The sequence below is a fragment of the Rana temporaria genome, chromosome 2 (assembly GCF_905171775.1).
Source record: "Rana temporaria chromosome 2, aRanTem1.1, whole genome shotgun sequence".
In the NCBI taxonomy this organism is placed as follows: Eukaryota; Metazoa; Chordata; class Amphibia; order Anura; family Ranidae; genus Rana; species Rana temporaria.
In genome coordinates, this window is record NC_053490.1 from 317,010,793 (window position 1) to 317,035,010 (window position 24,218).

At 41.1% G+C, this 24,218-nt stretch overlaps 1 protein-coding gene across 1 annotated transcript in view; it reads left to right on the top strand.

The window, feature by feature from the left end:
• The first annotated feature begins 371 nt into the window (after positions 1-371).
• The window catches only part of SYT6 (synaptotagmin 6), a 208,419-nt gene continuing 184,572 nt past the window's right edge, over positions 372-24,218 (top strand). The window contains exon 1 of the mRNA XM_040337447.1: positions 372-892. Coding sequence (XP_040193381.1) covers positions 504-892 — 389 coding nt within the window. The 5' untranslated portion in view covers positions 372-503. The remainder of the gene's footprint in view (positions 893-24,218) is intronic.

Genomic DNA, 24,218 nt, shown 5'->3' on the forward strand with positions numbered 1-24,218 from the left:
CAGAACCAATACATAATTTATTTTTTATGTTGTGTCTGCACAAAAACATTGACATTTGGAATCTGATTTGCTGTGTTTAGTACCTCCACTTCTAGAATCAAGAGTCCCATGACAGAATTTGAAATGTGTAATGATCTTTTTAGTAATGCCTCCCAGTCAAAGCATGAAGCAGAAGTTGTAGAAGGAACAGAGGATAATTAAGTAACACAGACTTAACATATTACTTGAACTTTTTACAGAACTGATATATTATTTAATTTGATGACTCAAATTATTTAGTATTCATACCATGTTCATGAATAGCCTGCATTGTCTTTTTCTTTTCTTCACACATGGTTGGCGAGCTTAAACACCCACTTAATTAATCTTGAAATACTTAGTTTTGTCATCTTTTTGTTTTCTTCGAACCTTGACACTTTTCTCACTACCATTCTTTTCTTTTCCCCTCTTTTCTCTCTGCTGCCCCTGGTGTTGTCTCATGTCCTCCCTCCTCTTCTCTGTCAATGTCACTTCCTGCTATTTTTACCCCTGTAGACCTGTCCGTCAGCCTCCTTGCAGTGATAGTTATTGTGTGTGGCCTGGCCCTGGTGGCAGTTTTTCTCTTTCTCTTTTGGAAGCTGTGGTGGGTGCCCTGGAGGAACAAGGCAGTGTCATCTAACTCGGCAGCAGCAGCACCGCAGAACGTGTCAACCTTCACCGGGTTCGCCAGTGACAAGGAAGCCATGGCAGACAAGCTGAAGGATGCAAGCAACTTTGGCTTCTTGGAGGCAGCTGTTAAAATCAGTCACACCTCACCAGATATACCAGCAGAGGTCCAGATGTCCATGAAGGAACACATCATTAAGCGCACAAGAATACAGAGGCAGGCGACTGAGCCAGCTTCTTCTACCAGGTGAGCCTTTGTCATGCATTTAATAACTTTAGAGTAGAAAAGTACTATTTACATCAGAAATGACCACTCAAAACAAACCTTTTAGCATTTTCAGAATTGGTAGAGCCAGGGTATTACTAGAGTTCAAAAGTACAGGCACAGCTGGACACTTACAAAAAAGAGTGAATAGCACATAACATCAAAATATAGGTTTACAAGGACAAGGTTGCCATAAAAATACTGTATACAGAATTACTAAAATAATCAATAAAAAAATAAAAATAAAACAATTTTGATATCCACATTTTCCACTTTATTTACATTTCCTTTTCTATGTTGCTTCTTTAACATGCACCCTGCCTTTGGCCAATCATCAGATCGTGCTGTGATTGGCCAAAGCATGCAGGTCAGGTGCATGCTTTGGCCAATCAGCAGCTGTCAATTTTGCAGTCCATTATGGGGTGCTCGAATTTGCCGCAAACGTCTCATATGTACGGTTCTTCTGCGAACACCCGATGTTCAAGTCGAACCTACGTTCGACTCCAAAATTGGGACCATCCCAATTCTTTGGTTACATTATCCAAAAACTTCCCATGTCTTTATGGGCTGGTTTGTGGGTACTCCTCAATATGATGCTGAAGAGCATATAGGCTGGTGTGAACATATCAGCGGGCCCACATTTTTTGGTCCTTTTGCTATGGGTAATCCAGTCCCATATGTCTGGGACTCATGTCCTTAACCACTTCCCGACCGCGCTACAGCAACATGACGGCTACAGCGTGGTCGGTCAGTTCTTGGAGGGCAGCACAGCTGATCACAGCTGATCACAATGTAAACACACTTGAAATGTTATTGGCATTCCTTTCATTGCGTGAGGAGAGATCCAGTAACCAGCTAATGTGAAAGGGGACATCTGCACTTATACTCAGGGTACTGATAATCAGTGTCCTGATAATCAGTGCGGGCCCAACAGTGCCACCTATCAGTGCCCATCAGTGCTGCCAATTAGTGCCCATCAGTGCTGCCAATAAGTGCTGTATATCAGTCCTCACTAGTGCCACCTTTCAGTGCTCTCCAGTGCTGCCTATTAGTGCCCATCAGTGCCAACACATTTTTCTAAATATTTAATTATACCTATTCTTGTGACAACACTGAAGAAATTACACTTTGCTACAATGTAAAGTAGTGAGTGTACAGCTTGTATAACAGCGTAAATGTGCTGCCCCCTCAAAATAACTCAACACACAGCCATTAATGTCTAAACCGCTGGCAACAAAAGTGAGTACACCTCTAAGTGAAAATGTCCAAATTGGGCTCAATTAGTCATTTTTCCTCCCCGGTGTCATGTGACTTGTTAGTGTTACAAGGTCACATGTGTAAATGGGCAGCAGGTAGGTTACATGTGGTGTTATCGCTCTTACTCTCTCATACTGATCACTAGAAGTTCAAAATGTGACCTCATGGCAAAGAACCCTCTGAGGATTTAAAAAAAAGAATTGTTGCTCTACATAAAGATGGCCTAGGCATAAGAAGATTACCAAGAAAAAATTTGCTGCAGCACGGTGGCCAAGACCATACAGTGGTTTAACAGGACAGGTTCCACTCAGAAACGACCTCACCATGGTCGACCAAAGAAGTTGAGGGCACATGCTCAGCGTCATATCCAAATGTTGTCTTTAGAAAATAGACATATGAGTGCTGCCAGTATTGCTGCAGAGGTTGAAGGGGTCAGCCTGTCAGTGCTCAGACCATAAGCTGCATGCTGCAGCAAATTGGTCTGGTGAACTCCATGCTCGGCAGTGCTGGAAAATAATGGAGGCCACACAAAATATTGACACTTTGGGCCCTATTTGGACATTTTCACTTAGGGATGTACTTACTTTTATTGCCAACGGTTTAGTCATTAATGGCTGCGTGTTGAGTTATTTTGAGGGGGCAGAAAATTTAAACTGTTATACAAGCTGTACACTCACTACTTTACATTGTAGCAAAGTGTCATTTCTTCAGTGTTGTCACATGAAAAGATATAAATACTTACAGAAATGTGATGGGTGTACTCACTTTTGTAACATACTGTGTGTGTGTGTGTGTGTATATATATATATATATATATATATATATATATATATATATATATATATATATATATATTGGCCTGGATTCACAAAGACTTACGCCGACGTACCTAATGATACGCCGCGTAAGTCCACGGATGCGCCGTCGTATCTATGCGCTTGATTCTGCAAAGGAGATACGCCTGAATTTCGGCTCCATCCGACCGACGTAAGTCTGCTACGCCGTCGTATCTTGGGCGTATATTTACGCTGGCCGCTAGGGGCGCTTCCATTGATTTACGCGTCGAATATGTAAATGACCTAGATACGCCAATTCATGAACGTACTTGCGCCCGTCGCAGTAAGCTATGCCGTTTACGTAAGGTGTACGTCCGGCGTGAAGATAAACCACCAAATAGGAGGCGCATTCCATGCAAAGGTATGGACGTCTGAACAGCCGTCGTATTTTACGTTGTTTACGTAAGACGTACGTGAATGGGGCTGGGCGTAGGTTACGTTCACGTCGTAGGCATTGAGCCGTCGTATCTTAGGGAGTATATGCAACGGGATTCTGAGCATGCGAGCGCATGCGCCGTTCGTTTGGCCCTTCATTTACATGGGGTCATGGTTAATTTAAATTTATCACGCCCACTACCTTCCTACTTTGAATTAGGCGGGCTTACGCCGGCCAATTTACGAAACGCCAACGTAACTTACGGAGCAAGTGCTTTGTGAATACTGTTCTTGCCTCTCTATGTTACGTCGGCATAGCGCAAATGAGCTGCGCTACGCCCGCTCAAATATACGTCGCTCTACCTGAATCCGGCTAATAGTATTTATATATATTTTTTAGCATAGGCCCTAGAGAATACAATGGCGGCCCTTGCAACTTTTTATGTCACACAGTAAACTTACGCTCGGATCAATTTCATCGGAAAGAGCAGCGGCTGCTGTTAATTTTAATAATAGTATTATGGCATTCAGCTGCAGCCATAACCCTGGTATTCCATTACAAAACCATGACATATTTTTTCTTAAAGTAATTAAGGCACACGCCTTTTTTTTTAAGAATAATGATTAAAAAAAAATTAAATACCCTACATATTTGTATCAGATTAAGTGGACTTCAAGATGTTTGCTTATCAATTATGAGAAACATATTCTGAATGCTCCCTTTTAGATCCAAGGTCTAAAATCCTTAGTCATAATAGAAGACAAAGACCTACAGGACCTGCTCTTAGCATACCAGCTAAAAAAGACAAAATGTACTCATTTATCCAATTGTATTCACTGGTATCTAAATCAATCTACAGTTGTTTAAAAGGAAGCAGTATACATTAACCTTTCCCTTAAAGTCCACTATTGCCCACGTCTGTTTTTATCTGGTAATCTAAACAAGCTGACCTGTCAACACACTCTCAGTGGCATTAATTTAGTTATGTTCCAGGGAGAATGTTTTAATATTGGTCCTGGGGAAAGCTGTCAGATAACATTAGATGCCATCACGTTGTTGTTCAGGTGTTTTCATGCAATGTACACAAGTGAAAGTGACATATAATCTGCTCAACGATTGCTAAACAAGCTGGATTTCTAATCTTTTTACGTTGTAAGACTGTAATTGAATATCTCCTGGAATTTTCTTTTAAATTCCAACCACAGCATTTTGTAGGTTTGAAGTTTAACCAGTTCATCCATAATGTTTTATATACTGTTTAAAATACAGTACAAGTTCTCTTATAACACATAAATAAAATGAAGTCTGTATGATATGTAACAATATGCTGAATTAGTATAAGGTGGAAGTCAGTTTTAATGGCAGAATCATTAAGAAAGCTAAAAAAGGCACTACTAGATTCCCTGACCAGGTTATACAGTCTCATAAAAATATACCCAAATGGCTACCACCGTAGGGTTCAATACTGAGTTGGACCACCCTTTACAGCTATAACAATTTCAACTCTTCTGGTTAGGCTGTCCACAAGGTTTAGGAGTGTGTCTATGGGAATGTTTGACCATTCTTCCAGAAGAGCATTTGTGAGGTCAGGCACTGATGTGGACAAGAAGGCCTGGCTCGCAGACTCCTCTCTAATTCATCCCAAAAGGTGTTGGGTTGAGTGCAGGCCAGTCAAGTTCCTCCACTCAAAACGTGCTTATCCATGTCATTATGGACCTTGCTTTGTGCATTGGTCCAAATTATTGGGTGGAGGGGGTGGAGGGGGGATGGGTTGGGGTTGTTTTTCAGGGGTTGGGCTTGGCCTTTTAGTTCCAGTGAAGGGAACATTTAAGGTATCAGCATGTCAATACATTTTGGACAATTTCATGCTCCCAGCTTTGTGGGAACAGTTTGGGAATGGCCCCTTCCTGTTCCAATATGACTGTGTACCAGAGCACAAAGCAAGGTCCATAAAGACATGGATAACTGAGTTTGGGGTGGAGGGACTTGACTGGCAAGCACAGAGACCTGACCTCAACCTGATAGAACACCTTCTGGAAGAATGGTCAAACATTCCCATAGACACACTCCTTAACCTTGTGGACAGCCTTCCCAGAAGAGTTGAAGCTATTATAGCTGCAAAGGGTGGGTTAACTTAATATTGAACCCTACAGACAATGACTGGGATGCCATTAAATTTCATGTGTGGGTAAAGGCAGGTGTCCCAATACTTTTGGCAATATCGTGTATATTACACCCAGGAAGCCAACATCTTCCAAGTTGCTAATTATAAGGGCTGGTTCACACTAGTTCAATTTCAGATGCCCTAAATCACATTGTTTTCAATGGTGTCTGTTTACATCAATGTGACTAAGCACAGGGCCATTTTGGAAAAGGTTCCTGTACTACGTTGGTGTGATTCCAGTGTGATTATGGCTACATAGAATATACAAACCTTATCAAGTTTGCATCAAAGTTTCATCCAAATAGCACTACATCATCACACTAAAAGTTGGATCAAAATTGTATCACGGCAGTGAGAATCTAGCCTTAATCAAACACACTGAAGCACATTGATCTAGATAGGTATTAGCACCAATAGAACAGGGATGTAAACCTAAAAATAACGCGTCAGTCCCATAAGGGCAAGGGTCAAAATCAAATGCATCGATCTGCATTTGAAAACTGATTAGTAAATACATAAATACTTAAGAAAGAATATCTGTAGAAATTTAATAGTAATGGTTGCCGATAGACAACTGAACAACAATAAGCTGATAATTGTAATTAAATCAAATCCGAAGGCCCCATACACACCATAGAATCCATCCGCAGATAAATCCCAGCAAATGGGTTTCTGCGGATAGATCCTATGGTGTGTACACGCCAGCGGATCTTTATCCGCGGATATTTCTCCCCTGGGATGGATTCCAGCAGATCGGATATTCGCTGACATGCACAACAAATCCATCTGCTGGAATCCATCCCAACGGATGGATCCGCTGGTCTGTACAGACTCACCGAATCCATCCGTCCGAAGGGATCCCCAGCATGCGTCGTAATGATTTGACGCATGCGTGGAATTCCTTATATGACAGCGTCGCGCACGTTGCCGCGTCATAATCGCGGCGTCGGCGCGACACGTCATCGCAAGAGGATTTCGGCGCGGATTTCAATGCGATGGTGAGTACACACCATCGCATGAAAATCCGCCGAAATCCACGAGAGGATTTATCCGCGGAAACGGTCCGCTGGACCGTATTCGCGGATAAATTCTATCGTGTGTATGGGGCCTAATTATCCATGATAACCAGTTGTGTAAGGGCAATTCAATTTCTTTGTTCAATGGGCTTAAAAATAAGAACAGGACATCATGCTGTCTTATTTCACTCAGGAAAGAAACACATTTTGAAGGGGCATGGCATGAGGGAGACACAACACCGTACCTTTGCCATTGCATAGTTTTACAGCTTTCCATCCCTTGTTCATCGCTACACACACTACTGAAGAAAGCCAAGGCCTTCCATAAGTAATTCTCAAAGTACAATTTTGTGCAAGTAATTCACAATACTTGAACAATTTATATCTCAAAAAAATCATAAGAGCTAATTATGTATACCATGTATAAAACATCCTTTATGACAGAGCAAAACTATATACTAAGCAAGCATTGTTTAGCAGAAAATCAATGCTATATTTACAATTTAACAACCACCATTAACAACTATCATATAAAGCTTTGTTCCTATAGTAACAGTCTATCGCTCACAATAAAAACACACAATAAATGACTGACTAAACATAATGTATCACAACACAATGTACAGAAGAAACAGGGTGAATATTACAGGTCATCAAGAAATATGCTTCACAATCTGGCTCTGTTTAAAAGTTATACTTTACCCCAACAGGGCAAAAGTTTTTTAACCATATCATACCTTTTCTGACAGCATAGGACTGACAGAATAAAAAAAAAGTGCTACTGATTTTATAGGTCCCTTGAAGCATGAACATACTGTATGTTTCACAAAATAATATTTTTTTATAACTAAAATCATTGTTAGCGTACACAAAAAGACTATCAATTACTAAATTCCTACTAAATCTAAAAGATAAAACTGCATTGAGTTAATGAATAAATATTTGTATATTTAGCTTCTTTTGCAAAATGGCAAATATTGGGATTATACAAAACTGTAAATAAGCAACTTACACTAAAAACATAAACGCAAACTACTCACTGGGGGGGGGGGGGGACATCTGCGGGAATCAAGGATGGAGAAAGGTCTGGGGGTCCTAGTAGATGACAGACTGAGCAATAGCATGCAATGTCAAGCTGCAGCTACCAGAGCTGGCAACATTTTAGCATGCATAAAAAAGGCGATATATGCCAGACATAAAACAATAATCTTGCCCCTTTTTAAAACTCTGGTCCAGCCACATCTGGAGTATTCTGCCAAGTGTTGGTCACATGTCCTCAGATGGGATGTGCTGGAGCTAGAGAGAGTCCAGAGAAGGGAAACAAAACTAATAACGGGACTGGAGGACCTGAATTACGAGGAACGACTGCAAACACTAATTTTATTCTCGCTGGAGAAGCGACACTTGAGAGCGGATATGATAGCGATTTACAAATACCTCAATGGTGATCCCGACATAGAAAAAAAAACTATTCAGTCTCAGGGAGTGTAAGAGGACATGGGGCCACACTATGAGATTGGAGGAGAAGTGGTTTAACCTTAAACTGTGCAGGGTTTTTTTCACTGTCAGGGCGATAGGGATGTGGAACTCTCATCCACAATTGGTGGTGGCAGTGGGGAGTATTGATATTTTAAACAGATTATTGGATGGGCATCTTAAAGTGGTTGTAAACCCTTTACTACTACTTTTACCTACAGGTAAGCCTATAATAAGGCTTACCTGTAGGTACCGTGAATATCTCCTAAACTTGCACAGTTTAGGAGATGTTCACTATATCTGCTTGTGCCTACATCATCAGCACATGCGCACCGAAGAAATGGCTCACTCATGCCGTTTCATCAGTAGCTGTGCCGTGACCGGTGGCACTCGTGTGCATGCGTGGGAGTGATGTCATCACAGCTCTGGGCAATCACAGCGCCGGAGCCCGTAAAGCCTGAAATAACTCCAGTAGACATGTCGCTGGTCACATCGGTGTATTGGACCGCTGCAACAGCTTTGTTCTAAGGCATGGTTGCCCAACCAGTGGCCCGGGGGCTACATGTTTCCCCGTGGATCCCTCTGATGTGGCCCGTGACCTCCTGCTCTGGGATGAAATAGAATATAATACTGTTATTAAAGGTCAGTTTATTACTAAAATATCACAGTGTATATATGGGCATATCTGTTCTGTATTGGCTGCTTTCAAACTGATCTGCAGGTGCAGAGCAGTTTAGCTGCACTGAGCAATAGACTTCTGTTATTACCTGTGAGTTTGATGAGCTTTCTGAAAGTGCCACAAACCTGTAGAATATAATAGAAGTCTTTTGTAAAGTGCAGGAAAGCCAAAAGGTATATGCGTTGCACCCGCCGTGTGGGTAAACCACAGCGCATCAGAGTGAAAATAGCCTTGGGCCCCTTTCACACTGTCAGTACAACAGTCCGACCAATTGGACCCATTCACCTCTAAGTAGTGGCAGATATAAACCGACTTGTATCCTACCTCCAATCCGATCCACTAAAAAATATAGTGGGCTGTGTCCGTGTCCGCTCTGCATATGCAGAGCAAAACACGGACATGCCATCCACCCGCTCCGCTCATTGTGGCCCACGACCAGTTACCAAGTTGCTTAAGTGGCCCTCGCTCTTCAAAAGGTTGGGCAGCCCTGTTCTAAGGTAAGTACAGTATTTCATCATGAGCTTGTATGCATTGCATACTAGCTCATTATGCCTGTGTCTTGCAGGTTGCTTTTTTTGTTTTTAGAGAGTGTACAACCACTTTAAATAACACAACATACAGGGATATGGGAAATAATTACTGGCACACGTACATCTACACAGGTTAACCTGGATGGACTATTGTCTTAATTCAACCTTACCTACTATGTAACTATGTAAAAACAGGGTTTATCATTTTTCACCTAAAGATTTTCGAGTTTGTAAAAGAACCCCCCAACTTAAACATTTTCTGAGAACACAGGACTGACAAAATAAAAGAGATGGTGCTACTGATTTTGTAGGTCCTATTATAGTTAGTGAAAATGTTTATTAAAACTATATATTCAATAAAAATACCCTAAAATCATTTTGGCACACACAAACATACGATAACTTACAAAGTACTTACTAAAGAGATGAAACTGTATTGAGTTAATAAATAACAAAATATTAGCAAATTTTAAATTTTTGCCTTAAAAAAAACCACTGCGACATGTTGCAACAATGTCATGCAGCACCTGTGCACAAAGGACACTAGTGTGTGCTTATTGTGCGCACGATATTGTGCACCCACAGGTGTGAATGGGTTATGAGCAGTGTTGTAACTAATGGCGTTTAAATAAACGCCGTTAGGTAACGATGGGCCTCCTGAGAGTAACGAGTAATCTAACAGATTACTTTTGCACTCTCGGCAATGCCGTTCCCATTACTGGGCGGCGTTACCGAAATTACTTAGAGCGCACGGGGGGGGCAGTCCGGGCAGACTCTGCCTCCTCCCGTGACGCTGTTGTGAGTGACTCATCGTCCGACCACCTGACCAGCTGACGCGGCCGTGTCGAAACGTCACTCCGTACCCGATACAGTATCGGGTGGCTGGGAGTGTACGGAGCGACGTCTCGATGCGGCCGCGTCAGCTGGTCAGGTGGTCAGACGGTGATGAGTCACAACAAGCAGCGTCACGGGAGAAGGCGGAGATTCTGGGAAATGTTTGCACTGGCTGTCCTGCGGGGCCCATCCTTACTGGTATCCCATCCATACTGGAATATTTTGTACCGATAAGTAAAAATAATGTCTGTCACAACATGAATGTTTATCAGTACCATATTGAGCCCGATGCATTCCACCTCTGTACCTTTCTGCTCCCTTGCCTTCTCTGCGGTCTCCATGGTAACCAAGCTATTTCTTGACTGATCTTCCCACCATAGCTTTGCAGCTTGGTCTGAGATAACATACAATTTACGGAGCCACCTCCTGTGCGCCATTTGGTGCTAAGAAGACGCTTTATTCCTAGAGATGGCTGGCGCTTATGTCAGCTGAGGCTTTTTTCTCTAAGCAATAAACAGATTTATTAGTCGGAGCTGAATTTACAACATGGCGGCAGTGGCACACAGGTACGCCCGCACAGTACACGGGACACTCCACCGGACCGCTCCACATGCCCAGGCAGGCCCAGCATCATACTTCACCTGCCCAGCAATACTGTACAATATAGATTCAGTGTGCAGTGTGAGTGACACTGCTGCAGTGCACACTGAATCTATATTGTACACTATTGCTGCCTGGGCAGGTGGAGTGTGATGATGATGATATTAATAATTGTACACAGTATTGCATGTGCTGGGCTTGCCATATACTGTATAACTGCACTACAAAATTCCTTTACAAATAATGCATATTTTAAAATGTTATTACAAATAACATTTTAAAATATGCATTATTTGTAAAGGAATTTTGTCACCGTTCACTGCCCTACTGACACCGCTCACTGCCTACTGACACCGCTCACTGTCCTACTGACACCGCTCACTGCCTACTGACACCGCTCACTGCCTACTGACACCGCTCACTGCCTACTGACACCGTCCACTGCCTACTGACACCGCTCATCATCACACTCCACCTGCCCAGGCAACAATACTGTACAATATAGATTCAGTGTGCACTGCAGCAGTTTTACTCACACTGCACACTGAATCTATATTGTACAGTATTGCTATTAATAATTGTACACAGTACGAAATGTTCTAAAATACTGTATATAGTGTTTTTATTCTTCAATCAGTTAATATAAACATCTTTGATATTAAAGATGTTATAGAACGTAATCGGCACTGCGCTGCTTTAACTGGTAATTGCACGGCCATGCAATGTTGTACCGAAACGAAACTTGCGTCCTTTTCTTCCCACAAATAGAGCTTTCTTTTAATGGTATTTGATTGCCTCTACGATTTTTATTTTTTGCGATATAAACAGAAAAAGACCATAAATTTTGAAGAAAAAAGATTTTTCTTATAACAAAAAGTAAAAAATATCGAATAAAAAATTTTTTAGTCAAACATTTAGACCAAAATGTATTCAGCCACATGTAATTGTAACTAATTACAGCGATCAGAAAAACGATCGCTTAGTGATGCTGGCAATAGGGGGTGAAAGGGTTAACTCTAGGGGCAATCAGGGGTTAAAACCTTTATTAGAAAATGTATGGGGGTACCTAACGCTATAAAAACCTAGCGGGCGAACCTCAAAAAATAACTAGCTACCTAGCGGCACTAATACAGCGATCAGAAAAACGATCGCTTAGTGACGCTGGCAATAGGGGTGAAAGGGTTAACTCTAGGGGCAATCAGGGGTGAAAACCTTTATTAGAAAATGTATGGGGGTACCTAACACTATAAAAACCTGGCGGGCGAACCTCAAAAAATAACTAGCTACCTAGCGCCACAAGCGACACTAATACAGCGATCAGAAAAACGATCGCTTAGTGACACTGGCAATAGGGGGTGAAAGGGTTAACTCTAGGGGCAATCAGGGGTTAAAACCCTTATTAAAAAATGTATGGGGGTACCTAATAAAGGTTTTAACCCCTGATTGCTCCTAGAATTAACCCTTTCACCCCCTATTGCCAGTGTCACTAAGCGATCGTTTTTCTGATCGCTGTATTAGTGTCGCTAGTGCCGCTAGGTAGCCAGTTATTTTTTGAGGTTCGCCGCCATGTTTTTATAGCGTTAGGTACCCCCATACATTTTCTAATGCTATAAAAACATGGCGGCGAACCTCAAAAAATAACTAGCTACCTAGCGGCACGAGCAACACTAATACACGATCAGAAAAATGATCTCTTAGTGACGCTGGCAAAAGGGGGGTGAAAGGGTTTATTCTAGGAGCAATCAGGGGTTAAAACCTTTATTGGGGGGTATGGGGGCTACCCTGGACCTAGCACTAACTGCCTGACACTAACTGCCTGTCACACTGACACTAAATGCAGTGATCAGTAAATGATCACTGCTATTTAGTGACAGTGTGACAGGGGGGGCTGGGGGGGTGACCGGGGGGGGATTTGTGTGCCTATGTGTACTGGTGTCAGTGTAGTGCTTGTGTACTCAATGTTGTGATGTCTCCTCTCCTCCGCCGGACGAAAATACCGGCGGGAGGAGCGGTGACATCACTTCCTCCTCTGCCTGTGTTTACAGTGCAGGCAGAGGAGGGCAGATGAGGACGCGCATTGGCTGGGAGCGATCGTGAGGAGGCGGACAAAAACGAACCGCCACCCCCTCATCCCGGATCACTCCTGCAGCCACGGGAACCGCCGCATGTACAGGGGGGGTCCCGATCGGACCCCCGACCCACGTCTAGGCAGGGACGTACAGGTACAGATGATGTGCCTGTCCGTGCCATTCTGCCGACGTAAATGTACATGCGGCGGTCCTTAAGTGGTTAAAGGAAGATGAACAACACTGGTTATGAGTGTGTTGGTAAACCAACACACATAACATGCATTGCCACATTATGTGTATTGTAAGTTATGTATGTGTGTAATTTGTGGTGTTGGGGGTCTGTTTTAGGCCTCAGTCACATAGGCTTAATATTATTAAAGCTAATAGAGCAAAGATCATACTAGATTAGCTTCTTAGCAGCTATGACAACGCTGAACCCAAAAGTGATAAGAGCTTCTGGTATCATTCTTCCCAGGGAAGATCAGCAAAAAAACAAATATTCGCTGGTCTCCCATCACTCTCCATCCTGACATCTGCCATAGAAGTCCCAGGCACCTTGGAGGGACCAGTGAGTCCAGGATACATGGCGTGGGACTCAGGTGGGGGCCAGCACCTTACAGTACACATTGAACTACTTCCAAAAGAAAGGCAGCAGCTCACTTGTAACAAGGAAAAAAAACTCCAAGCTATTAGAGTCTGTTTACATGTCGGTGCTGCTGCCAAAATATATTACTTATATTGGTTGCAGCAAAATGGAATAATCCTAAGGCTGAACCCAAGGCAAAAGTACATGTAGTACTTTTTTCCATCTTTCTAGGTGTAATACTTGCCTTATTTTTTGCCCTGGCAGGATTTCTCTATGTTATGTGGCTAATCCCCCTAAGACTCTTATCTTTGGCACTCTGCTCGAAGGTTGTACTCTGACATTGTCAATTATCATGCAGGATAAATAGTCCTGTATTGTAAGTGAGAATAGCGAGGGCCTACCCACAACCCAGATCATCAGAAAGAAAAGCTGAGGACTGGGACCGATGAGATCGGGTGTCATCGGATGTTTATCCACTGACACCCGCAATTCCATAGGGATACATGTATGTCCGTATTTCATCTGAAAACAGAAGGGTTGAAATACAGAGATACTGTCCACATGTGTGAAAGGACCCTTAGAGGTGTTTAACACACCTGCTGGGGGGAGAGGTTTCGGCCTTCTGAAGTGGCCACAGTTTAAATGTCTGGGTGAAGTTATGATTTGCAATGAGAGTAAGTAGAGCTTAGAATAAAGGACGAAGAGTCTGCTTGTCTGTATATGGTTTACTGAGCAATAGCAGTATACACTGGATCACAAAGCAGCAAAGACTGAGTGTTATGTTCCAAGAATAAACACACCATTTTTATAAAGTATCTGTTAAATTACACTATTCTATATCTCAGGCACATATCAAGGGGGGGAAGGGTGAAATTCAGATTATTTTAAATACAATTGTGTCACATAAAATGATAAATGAGGATAAATGACATTACATATAAAAAAATGTATATCGGTCAAAAACCCATTAAAAATAACATGAAAGAAAACCCATAATACAAAGGAAAAACCATAACTAAAAGGTACAAGACAGACCATCCTTTCATATCCACCTGCTTCTAACCACCATTCCACATATCTACAAAAATAGTTGCAATCATGAGCCTAAATGTACAGACATTCTCAACATTCTTTTTTTCCTATATAATCTAGTTAGAACTTAAAGTTGGAAAAAAAAATCTGAACAAAACAAAATGTAAGGTATAGTTAATTTGCAATTTACATCGAATTTACCCCGAGATATCTTCCTTTGAACTCCATTTTGTTGCATGCTAATAACTCCACTCCATGTTGTATCACCCATCAGTTCATCAGCCCAATGGCAACAAATGGACACACCACATAGCTGCTGAGAGCAGACCTCATATAACCATTTTGTTTTTCCCTAGGGGTTCTGTACAACCAGGACATGCCATTTTATATCTGTACATAGATCATAATTCATATATTGGATTCTATTACAGATTAAACATAATCCCTCTGATCTTTGGCAAAATGACAATCGTTTGTACAGGCCTCTTCTCCCCTGCTGGGTTTTGCAGGCGACGAGACTAAAGATTTTTTTTTTTTTTTAAGATTGTGTGATGATAGTTTAATTACCCTTATCTATGGCCAAAAGCCTACCGGACTTGTGAGAAACTCATTGGCATCTAGGTGCCATTTTCACATAATGCCCAGGCCCACCTGTCTATTTAAATTCCAAATATGAACATTTGTCCACTACTGACCATTGAAATCATTAAATATCTGTGTTAACAACTCACATCTATATTTTATTGTCGCACACCGCAGAGTGGGTTTTCTCTCTCCCTGGAGAGTGCTCATTCTTATAACATATCTGATCTATTCTTTATTTAACGTGCACCTGTGCCCACACTATAACCTTTAATAATTAACATATTCTTATTCTTAACAAGCAGTAAAAAACAAACAAAAAAACAACAACTTTAAAACAAGCCCTGCATGAAAAATACATGAATTTAATGTTGTATTAATGATTACAATGATACAATATTGATGATTACTGCAATGATGTCACTTTTCGGGCAGTAGTAACCCTTTAGAATTACGTATCACTAAATTGGGCAAACATTTAAACCAGTTTTGGTAATATTAACGACATGTGAGCCAAATGCAGGTATTTTTAATGACTGACACTTTCATGCCCCGTACACCTGATCGGGATTCCCGGTGGTAAAAAGTCTGCTGGGAATCCCGGGGGGGAAACAGAGAACCTGCTCGGTCACTTTAACCGTGTACACACCAGAGGTATTCCCGTTGGGAAAACTGGAGATCTGAGTAGAAGAGGGAGGGGTGCTTGTGATCTCCTGATACACCTGCGTGATTACAGAGCAGCTAAGTTTTAAAAGTGAAACCAAAAAAAAGAGCGTGTAATTACATGAAAATAATAAGAGCTGACCACTGGCGCTTTTTTTTAACTCACAGTTTTTTTACACACATTTTGGCACATTCTTTAAATGTGTGTTTTGGCCTTTTTTTTGCTAATTTTGGCATTATTTATGCGCATTTTGCCCTTATTTCAACGTGCCATATTTTTTTTAAGGCGCATCTGGCCGTGTGTTTTTTTTATTGTGCATTTTGGCGCTTTCTTAAACACACATTTTGGCCTTTTAATGCACATTTTGGCACAGGTTATTTTAACACACATTTTGATGTGGTTGGTATCGCATTTTGGTGTGGTTTGTATTGCACACTTTGGTGCTTCTTTTAGCATGTAGTTTGAAACTTTTTTAAAGTGCATTTTGATTTCCTTTTTATGAGTATTTTAACAAACAGCACATTTGCCAGCCACTTTTGGGATGCCATTAACAATTAATGGCACCGCAAGCATATCATGCATTTTGCATGTGTTTCCAGAATGCACACCAAAATGCAGGGAAAAAAATTGAGCCAAAACACATGTTAAAAAATCACCAAAATGCACATAAAAATGTGCTGAAATGCGTTTTAAAAAACAAGCCAAAATGTTTGTTGAAAAGGCAGCAAAAAGTGCATTAAAAACTGTACTAAAATGTGCCCAAAAAAGGCCCAAAAAGACAAATTTAATTTTTTTTGGGCATGGAGCATTGTGCATTTTTGGCAAGTTGGTTGTATATTTGTCAAATGACAAAATGTGTGGAAAAATGCATGCCTGCTAATTGCACTTGGGGTTCCATTAACAATGAATGGCACCCAAAAACACATTTAGGTAGATTCAGGTAGGGGCGCGCAAATCTAAGGCGGCGTAGCCTAGCGTGTTTACACTACGCCGCCTTAAGTAAGAGAGGCAAGTACTGTATTCTCAAAGTACTTGCCTCCTTACTTAGGGCGGCGTAGCGTAAATGCGGCGGGCGTAAGGGCGCCTAATTCAAATGTGTTAGAGGGGGGCGTGTTTTATGGTAATGAGGCTTGACCTCACGTTTTTGTATTTTTCTTGTACTGCGCATGCGCCGGGCGCCTACATTTCCCAGTGTGCATTGCGGCTACGTACGCCGCACGGGCCAATTGATTTAGACGTGGACGTAAACGACGTAAATACCGATTCGCAGACGACTTACGCAAACAACGTAAAAAATTTGAATCTCGCGGCGGGAACGGCGGCCATACTTTAACATTGTTATTCCACCTAATAGATGGAATAACTTTAGGCCTGCTAATGCCTTACGGAAACGTCGTAAATCGACTGCGGCGGCCGGGCGTACGTTCGTGAATCGGCGTATCAACTCATTTACATATTCTACGCCGACCGCAATGAAAGCGCCACCTAGCAGCCATCCGAAAATTTGCAACCTAAGATAGGACGGCGCAAGCCGTCTTATCTTAGATATGTTTAAGCGTATCTCTGTTTGAGCATACGCTTAAACATAGGTCGGCGTAGATTCTGAGTTAGGTCGACTTATCTACTGATAAGTCGGCCTAACTTTACCTGAATCTACCTAATTGTGTATTTTGACAGAATTTTATAACAATTTGGAATCGTGGCAAGAGTTGCGCAATTCTGCAAACAATTCTGCATTGCTCAGATGTGAATGATTCCTAAAATACATTATAACTATACTGTGTACGTGTGAGTGCTTGTACAGTGTTTGTACTTTGTGTGTGTGTGTGTGTGTATATATATATATATATATATATATATATATATATATATATATAAACATATATAGTTATTAATTATATCAATCTTTAAGCTTCTCACCCATACTCTCCACCTCTGAGACAGAGAATCTGTGAGGAGATATTTTACAGTGAGGCCAAGTAGAACTCTTAAGGTTTTCTACCACATCCTTTGTCAATTTTCCCATTGTGTCTAATCTGTTGGTGGTACATTCTATCTATATAATTATTTGATAATGGTACGTGTATTGTGCCAGCCAACTCTATTGATGAATATGTACCAAGCAAGGATAAGTTTAAGGTTAGGTCCAAACACAAGTTTGACAACTGGCAGACAAACAACAACCAGAGATGTCACCAGCCATGTAAGCAAAGAGGTGGGGTGGTGGTGAAATCACCAACTAAATATGGTCATGGCCATGGACCAATTATGGCCATGGTAGGGGGACCCATGTTGATGTTACTTTTGCCATTGTAGTTTGATTAGATGGTAGAGAATAGGGATGAGCTTGATGTTCAAGTCGAACGTAAGCCGATTAGCGAACAATTTGGGGCGTTCGTGGCAAATTTTAAAGCTACAAAACACCCTCTAAAAGTCTATGGGAGAAATCAAAAGTTATTGCCATAAAAAGTGTTTGGGAACCTGGGTCCTGCTCCAGGGGACATGTATAAATGCAAAGAAAAGTTTTAAAAACTGAAGTGTTTTCGGGAACAGTGATTTTAATAACGATGCAAGTGAAACAATAAAAGTGAAATATTCCTTTAAATTTTGTACCTGGGGGGTGTCTATAGTATGCCTGTAAAGTGGCACATTTTCCTGTGTTTAGAACAGTCCCTGCACAAAATTACATTTCTAAAGGAAAAAAAGTCATTTAAAACTACTCGCGGCTATATTGAATTGTCCGTTCCAGGCAATACAGATAAAAGTAATTAAAAAAACGGCATGGGTTCCCCCTTCAGTCCATTACCAGGCCCTTTAAGTATATATAAGGGGAACCCTGAACCAAAATTAAAAAAAAAAAAATCCATACCAGACCCTTCAGGTCTGGTATGGATTTTAGGGGAACCCGGCCACAAAATTTAAAAAAAATGGCGTGGAGTTCCCCTCAAAAATCCATAAGATACCTTATCCGAGTATGCAACCTAACAGGCCGCAGGAAAAGAGGGGGAACCGTACCACGTCACATGCCCTCAACATGGGAAGGATGTCCCCATGTAGATGGGGACAAGGGCCTCATCCCCACAACCCTTGCCCGGTGGTTGTGGGGGTCTGTGGAAGGGGGGCTTATCGGAATCTGGAAGCCCCCTTTAACAAAGTGGACCCCCAGATCCTGCCCCCCCTATGTGAATTGGTAACGGGGTACATTGTACCCCTACCATTTCATTAAAAAAAGGCACCCACCCGCAGACCCCCACAAACACACAGACACAGCTTGGGACAAGTCCTTTATTTAAAAATAAAAAAAAATTCCACCGATGTAATCCTTCCTCGACCCGGGATACAGAAAAACACGCCGCCGCTATCCGATTCCGCCTCCATGGGAGGCACCCGCCGAATGACAGTAGACCAACGGTGACAGCTCTTAAATAGCTGAGGGCAGGGCCACCCATGACATGCAAGTGTCAGCCCGCCCCCTCTGATGCAACATGGGGGGCGGGGTTATGCGTACATATCACTGGGAAACCCCACAGCGGTTCCCCATTGTGTCAGAGGGGTGGGGTCACCCATGCACATCATGAGCGGCCACTCCCTCAGCTATTTAAGAGCTGTCATGGCAGGTCTAGCGTCATTTGGCGGGCACCTCCCATGGAGGTGGAATCGGATCGTGGCGGCATGTTTTTCCATATCCCGGGTCAAGGAAGGATTACATCACTGGAATTTTTTTTTCATTTTAATAAAGGACTTGTCCCAAGCTGTGTCTGTGTGTTTTTTTTACAATTTTTGACACGTTTTTGTGAAATGGTAGGGGTAAACTTTTACCAATTCACATAGGGGGGGTGGGATCTGGGGGTCCCCTTTGTTAAAGGGGGCTTCCAGATTCTGATAAGCCCCCCCACCCGCAGACCCCAACAACCACCGGGCAAGGGTTGTGGGGATGAGGCTCTTGTCCCCATCAACATGGGGACATCCTCCCCATGTTGAGGGCATGTGGCCTGGTACGGTTTAAAAGGTGTGCACTCTCTCATCTCTCCTCTTTTCCTGCGGCCTGCCAGGTTGCATGCTCAGATATGGGTCTGGTATGGATTTTTGGGGGGAACCCCACGCTGTTTTTTTTTTTACTCTGCGCAGGGTTCCACTAAAAATCCATACCAGACCTGAAGAGTCTGGTATGGATTTTGAGGGGACCCCTACGCCATTATTTTTTTATTTGGTGAAGGGTTCCTCTTAATAACCATACCAGACCTGAAGGGCCTGGTAATGGATTGGGCTGGAAACCCATGCCGTTTTTTTCAATTACTTTTATCTGTATTGCCGAGACCCGACAATTCATTATAGCCGCAAGTAGTTTTGAATTACTTTTTTCCTTTAGAAATTTCATTTTGTGCAGGGACTGTTCTAAACACGGGAAAATGTGCCACTTTACAGGCATACTATAGACACCCCCAGGTACGAAATTTAAAGGAATATTTCACTTTTATTGTTTCACTTTAAGCATGATTAAAATCACTGCTCCCGAAAAAACTGAAGTTTTTGAAACTTTACAGGCATACTATAGACACCCCCAGGTACGAAATTTAAAGGAATATTTCACTTTTATTGTTTCACTTTAAGCATGATTAAAATCACTGCTCCCGAAAAAACTGAAGTTTTTGAAACTTTTTTTTGCATTGATACATGTCCCCTGGGGCAGGACCCAGGTCCCAAAACACTTTTTATGACAATAACTTGCATATTAACCTTTAAAATTAGCACTATTGATTTTTCATGTTCGTGTCCCATAGACTTTAACGGTGTTCGCGTTTTCGAACACATTTTTTGCCTGTTCGCATGTTCTGCTGCGAACCGAACTGGGGGTGTTCGACTCATTCCTAGTAGAGAATGAGATATGCTACTTAACAGTCAAGTTTAGGGGACCTCTAAACAGTTTTTTTTTATGCATTATTAAATGCTCCTTGAAGCAGTGCCTATTCCAGGGTTATTAGGCTTATACATTTAGAAAACTGATTTTATAGATCTGGCTACCATTGACCTTAATGGGGTCAGATTCAACATCTGAACTTTTGATATGCTTGGCTAAACCCAGCTGTCTTCAGCTCATCCCCAGTACCCAAGATTACATCTAGAAAAATGTGGCTTCCCCACTATACCAACCTAGTTGTCATTGACTTAGTCTGCTCATTAAAATAGAAAAGACTGATCTATCAACATCACAGACTGTGTTTCCACTAATACAGGATGCTGCTATTCTCTGCATAGCAGAATGGTAAATGATAGGACAGCATGTTGAAACAACAGCAATTAATACCTACAGTAACAGAGGTTTAAACTATTGCATTTTATGCAAAATGTAAAAAAAAATGTTTTAGTTGGAGTTCCACTTGTTATGAGAAAATGTTTTTTTATGAAATAGCTGCACAAAAAATGTAATATATACTGCTTACTGACAATTATAGTTACGTCCAATGGCTATTTAATCTGTACACATGGCTGCCCCTTCTCTGTACTGATAACCTTTACTAAACAATCCTATATTTATTAGCATTTCAATCAGAGGGGTGAAAAATAATAACTAATATGAAGGAGAATGCCTAACAAATATGTGACGTTAAAATGGGAAACTGGTGAATCTTAGCATTAGATAAACATGCATGCAGTTAGTATTTTTAGAGTAAAAACATGCTGCAATGGGACTTTAGTGTCCGTGCTTCCGAATATATATTTTATATATATATATATATATATATATATATATATATATATATATATATATATATATATATATATATCAATGTTACATTATTCATACATTACCACATGCAGTTTAGTAATAGCAGCATTTTCTTATTCATTAATGGAAAAAAAATTCTACCTTTTTTTAATATAATGGGCTAACAGACAATTCTGTGCAATGTATTATACTGCCATCTGCTGGAATTAATATACTATTTACTATACTTAAAATGGGGAAATACACATTCCAAAACCTATATGTCTTTTGTATTTTAAATTGGAAAGTAGTGGGTACTTTTTAGCTTTAGTTCTATCTATAGGATGATCATGGTATTTTATCATGGGTCTAACCCGTGTTTCTAAATGTAAACAATTCACAGTTGCAGTTAAAGTTCATTAAAAGAGTAGGAAGATACAGTACAGCATAATGCATGAGAATAAAATGATTTAATGACAAATATATTCAAGGAAAATTGAAAAAACAAACAAAAACAATTGATACTTTTCTGGAAATACCACTTTAACAGTTGCATAAGTATTTCAGATTTTTATTTTATTTTAAATTATGCATCATCCATGAGTAAACAAGAGTGGTTTATATATCTACAAAAATGACATGTGGTATTATTCCTTTATCACTTGGAACAAAGCATTTGTTTCAGAATTTGGGTTGTGTACAAAATATGTGCATGAATCAAAAAAATATAAGGATAGTCGGTAGGCAGTACGCAATTTTATAAAGGGTGTACAAAAGGGACTCAACAACAAAGGGTTGTGATAGGGAGAGTTATATCTATGTTTTGTTTAAATTGTTTGTTTGGTTAATTTTGTAATATAGAGTTATATATATTTTTTTTATATTGGCATTCCATATAATACTGGATCCAACTAGCAGCTGTCCCCCAGTATAATGAATAAAACAACAAGACTTTGTGCAGGGCTTCCATTCATTTTGCTGCACCCTATGCCTCAATTCAAGTTCAGGTACATAAGCAATATGCAAAAAAAAATGAAAAAATTCTGAGAGATTGCAGATAGTTTTAGCATAACGTTTTGCATGGACCTGCCTGTAAAAAGCGCATGAGAAATTACCTTTTTCCATACAGTAAAGGTGGGATCACCTCTGAAGTATATTCTTTCATCAGTAGTAGCAATAGGTAAATCTGCTTGGGAATATTGGGCCAGATTGACAGAACAGATACGACGGCGTATCTCCTGATACACCGTCGTATCTCTTGTTGACTTACACCGTCGGATCTTAGGATGCAATACTTCGGCCGCCGCTGGGGGGAGTTTGCGTCGTATTCCAGCGTCGGGTATGCAAATGAGGATTTACAGCGATCCACAAAGGTTTTTCCCGTCGTTACGTCGGCGCAAGTCTTTTTTTCCCGTCGCAAAGTTAGGTGTGCTATTAACATGGTGTAAAATGACTCCACCATGTTAAAGTATGGCCGTCGTTCCCGCGTCGCTTTTGAATTCTTTTTTTTTTCCGGCGTAAGTACGTTACGCACGTCGCGATTCACAAACACGTCGGGCCGCCGTAAGTTCGCGCAAAGCACGTCGGGAAAATTGCGAACGGAGCATGCACAGAACATCCGGCGCGGGAGCGCGCCTAATTTAAATGGTGCCTGCCCCATTTGAATTGGGCGGGCTTGCGCCGGACAACTTTACGTTACACCGCCGCAAGTTTCCAGGTAAGTGCTTTGAGGATCAGGCACTTACACTGAAAACTTGCGGCGGTGTAACGTAAACGGGTTACGTTACACGGCCGCAATTATTCGTGAATCTGGCCCATTGTTCCACATTTAGCAAACACAAACTTGAAGGCAAATCCTATTGAAATATCTTGAGGGGGGGGGGGGGGTATGCTGTTGTTATAATTTGGACATTTGTTGGACTAATAGGCAAAAAAAGCATGTATGGTTGAGCACTGCCATGGAAGATGGTTACCAATGCTAAAAATAAATAAAAAATGACCATACAGCAAGGAGAGGGTCCTTTCATGTGGCTTTGTGAGCAAATTTGAAAACACGCATATCTTTAATTAGCATGCTTGAAGGGTGCTGAAAAGCTCTGTGTGTTGTTACACTACAATATTATTTTTCACGGACAGTCTCAGAGACACGGTACACAGGATGGGCATACTTGGCTATGTAATTTATTTTTTTGTTTGTTTTACGTTAGCATATACAACTGCAGCAACAGAAAGCTTTTCTCCGGTGGATTTAGTAGCAATACATGAATTTTTATCAAATGGTAATATATCCGCTTTGATAGCCAGCAGTTCGCTGAACCTGTCCCTGTTATTGCTGATGCAAAATTGTACTGCTGCTGGCTAATTTCTATCTGACTCTCTTGGCCAAGAATTAAGAGACCGCAGATGCCACAGCTGTGTAAAACTGGCCAGCAATAGGACACTTTTAATGAGGGAAAATATTTTGAAATATACTAGAGAAAAAGTTAAAGAAAATGATGATACCTCAGAAGACAGAGTAGTGTAAAATGGGCCAGCAGCAGGACAGTTTTATACTGGATAATAGGCCAAAATTTACTAAAGACTAAATTTTAAGGCTAGGTCCAAATTTATTAGAAAGAAAAAACACAGCCTAGGGTTTTACTACAAGAATTAGGATACTGCAGAGGATACACCAGTGTAACATTTTCTAGCAAAAGGACAGGTTTCTTTAGGGATAGTAGGCATAACAGGTGTATGAAAAATGTAGAAAAGAGAGACCCCCACTATGCCAACATCCAATAACTCTATGAAAGGGTTGAATGAGTTATAAACATAAGGCGGTAATTTGGAAAAAATACAAAGTCTTTATTACTAAAAATGTTAATCACATATAACAGACAAAAAACACCATACTACCTGAC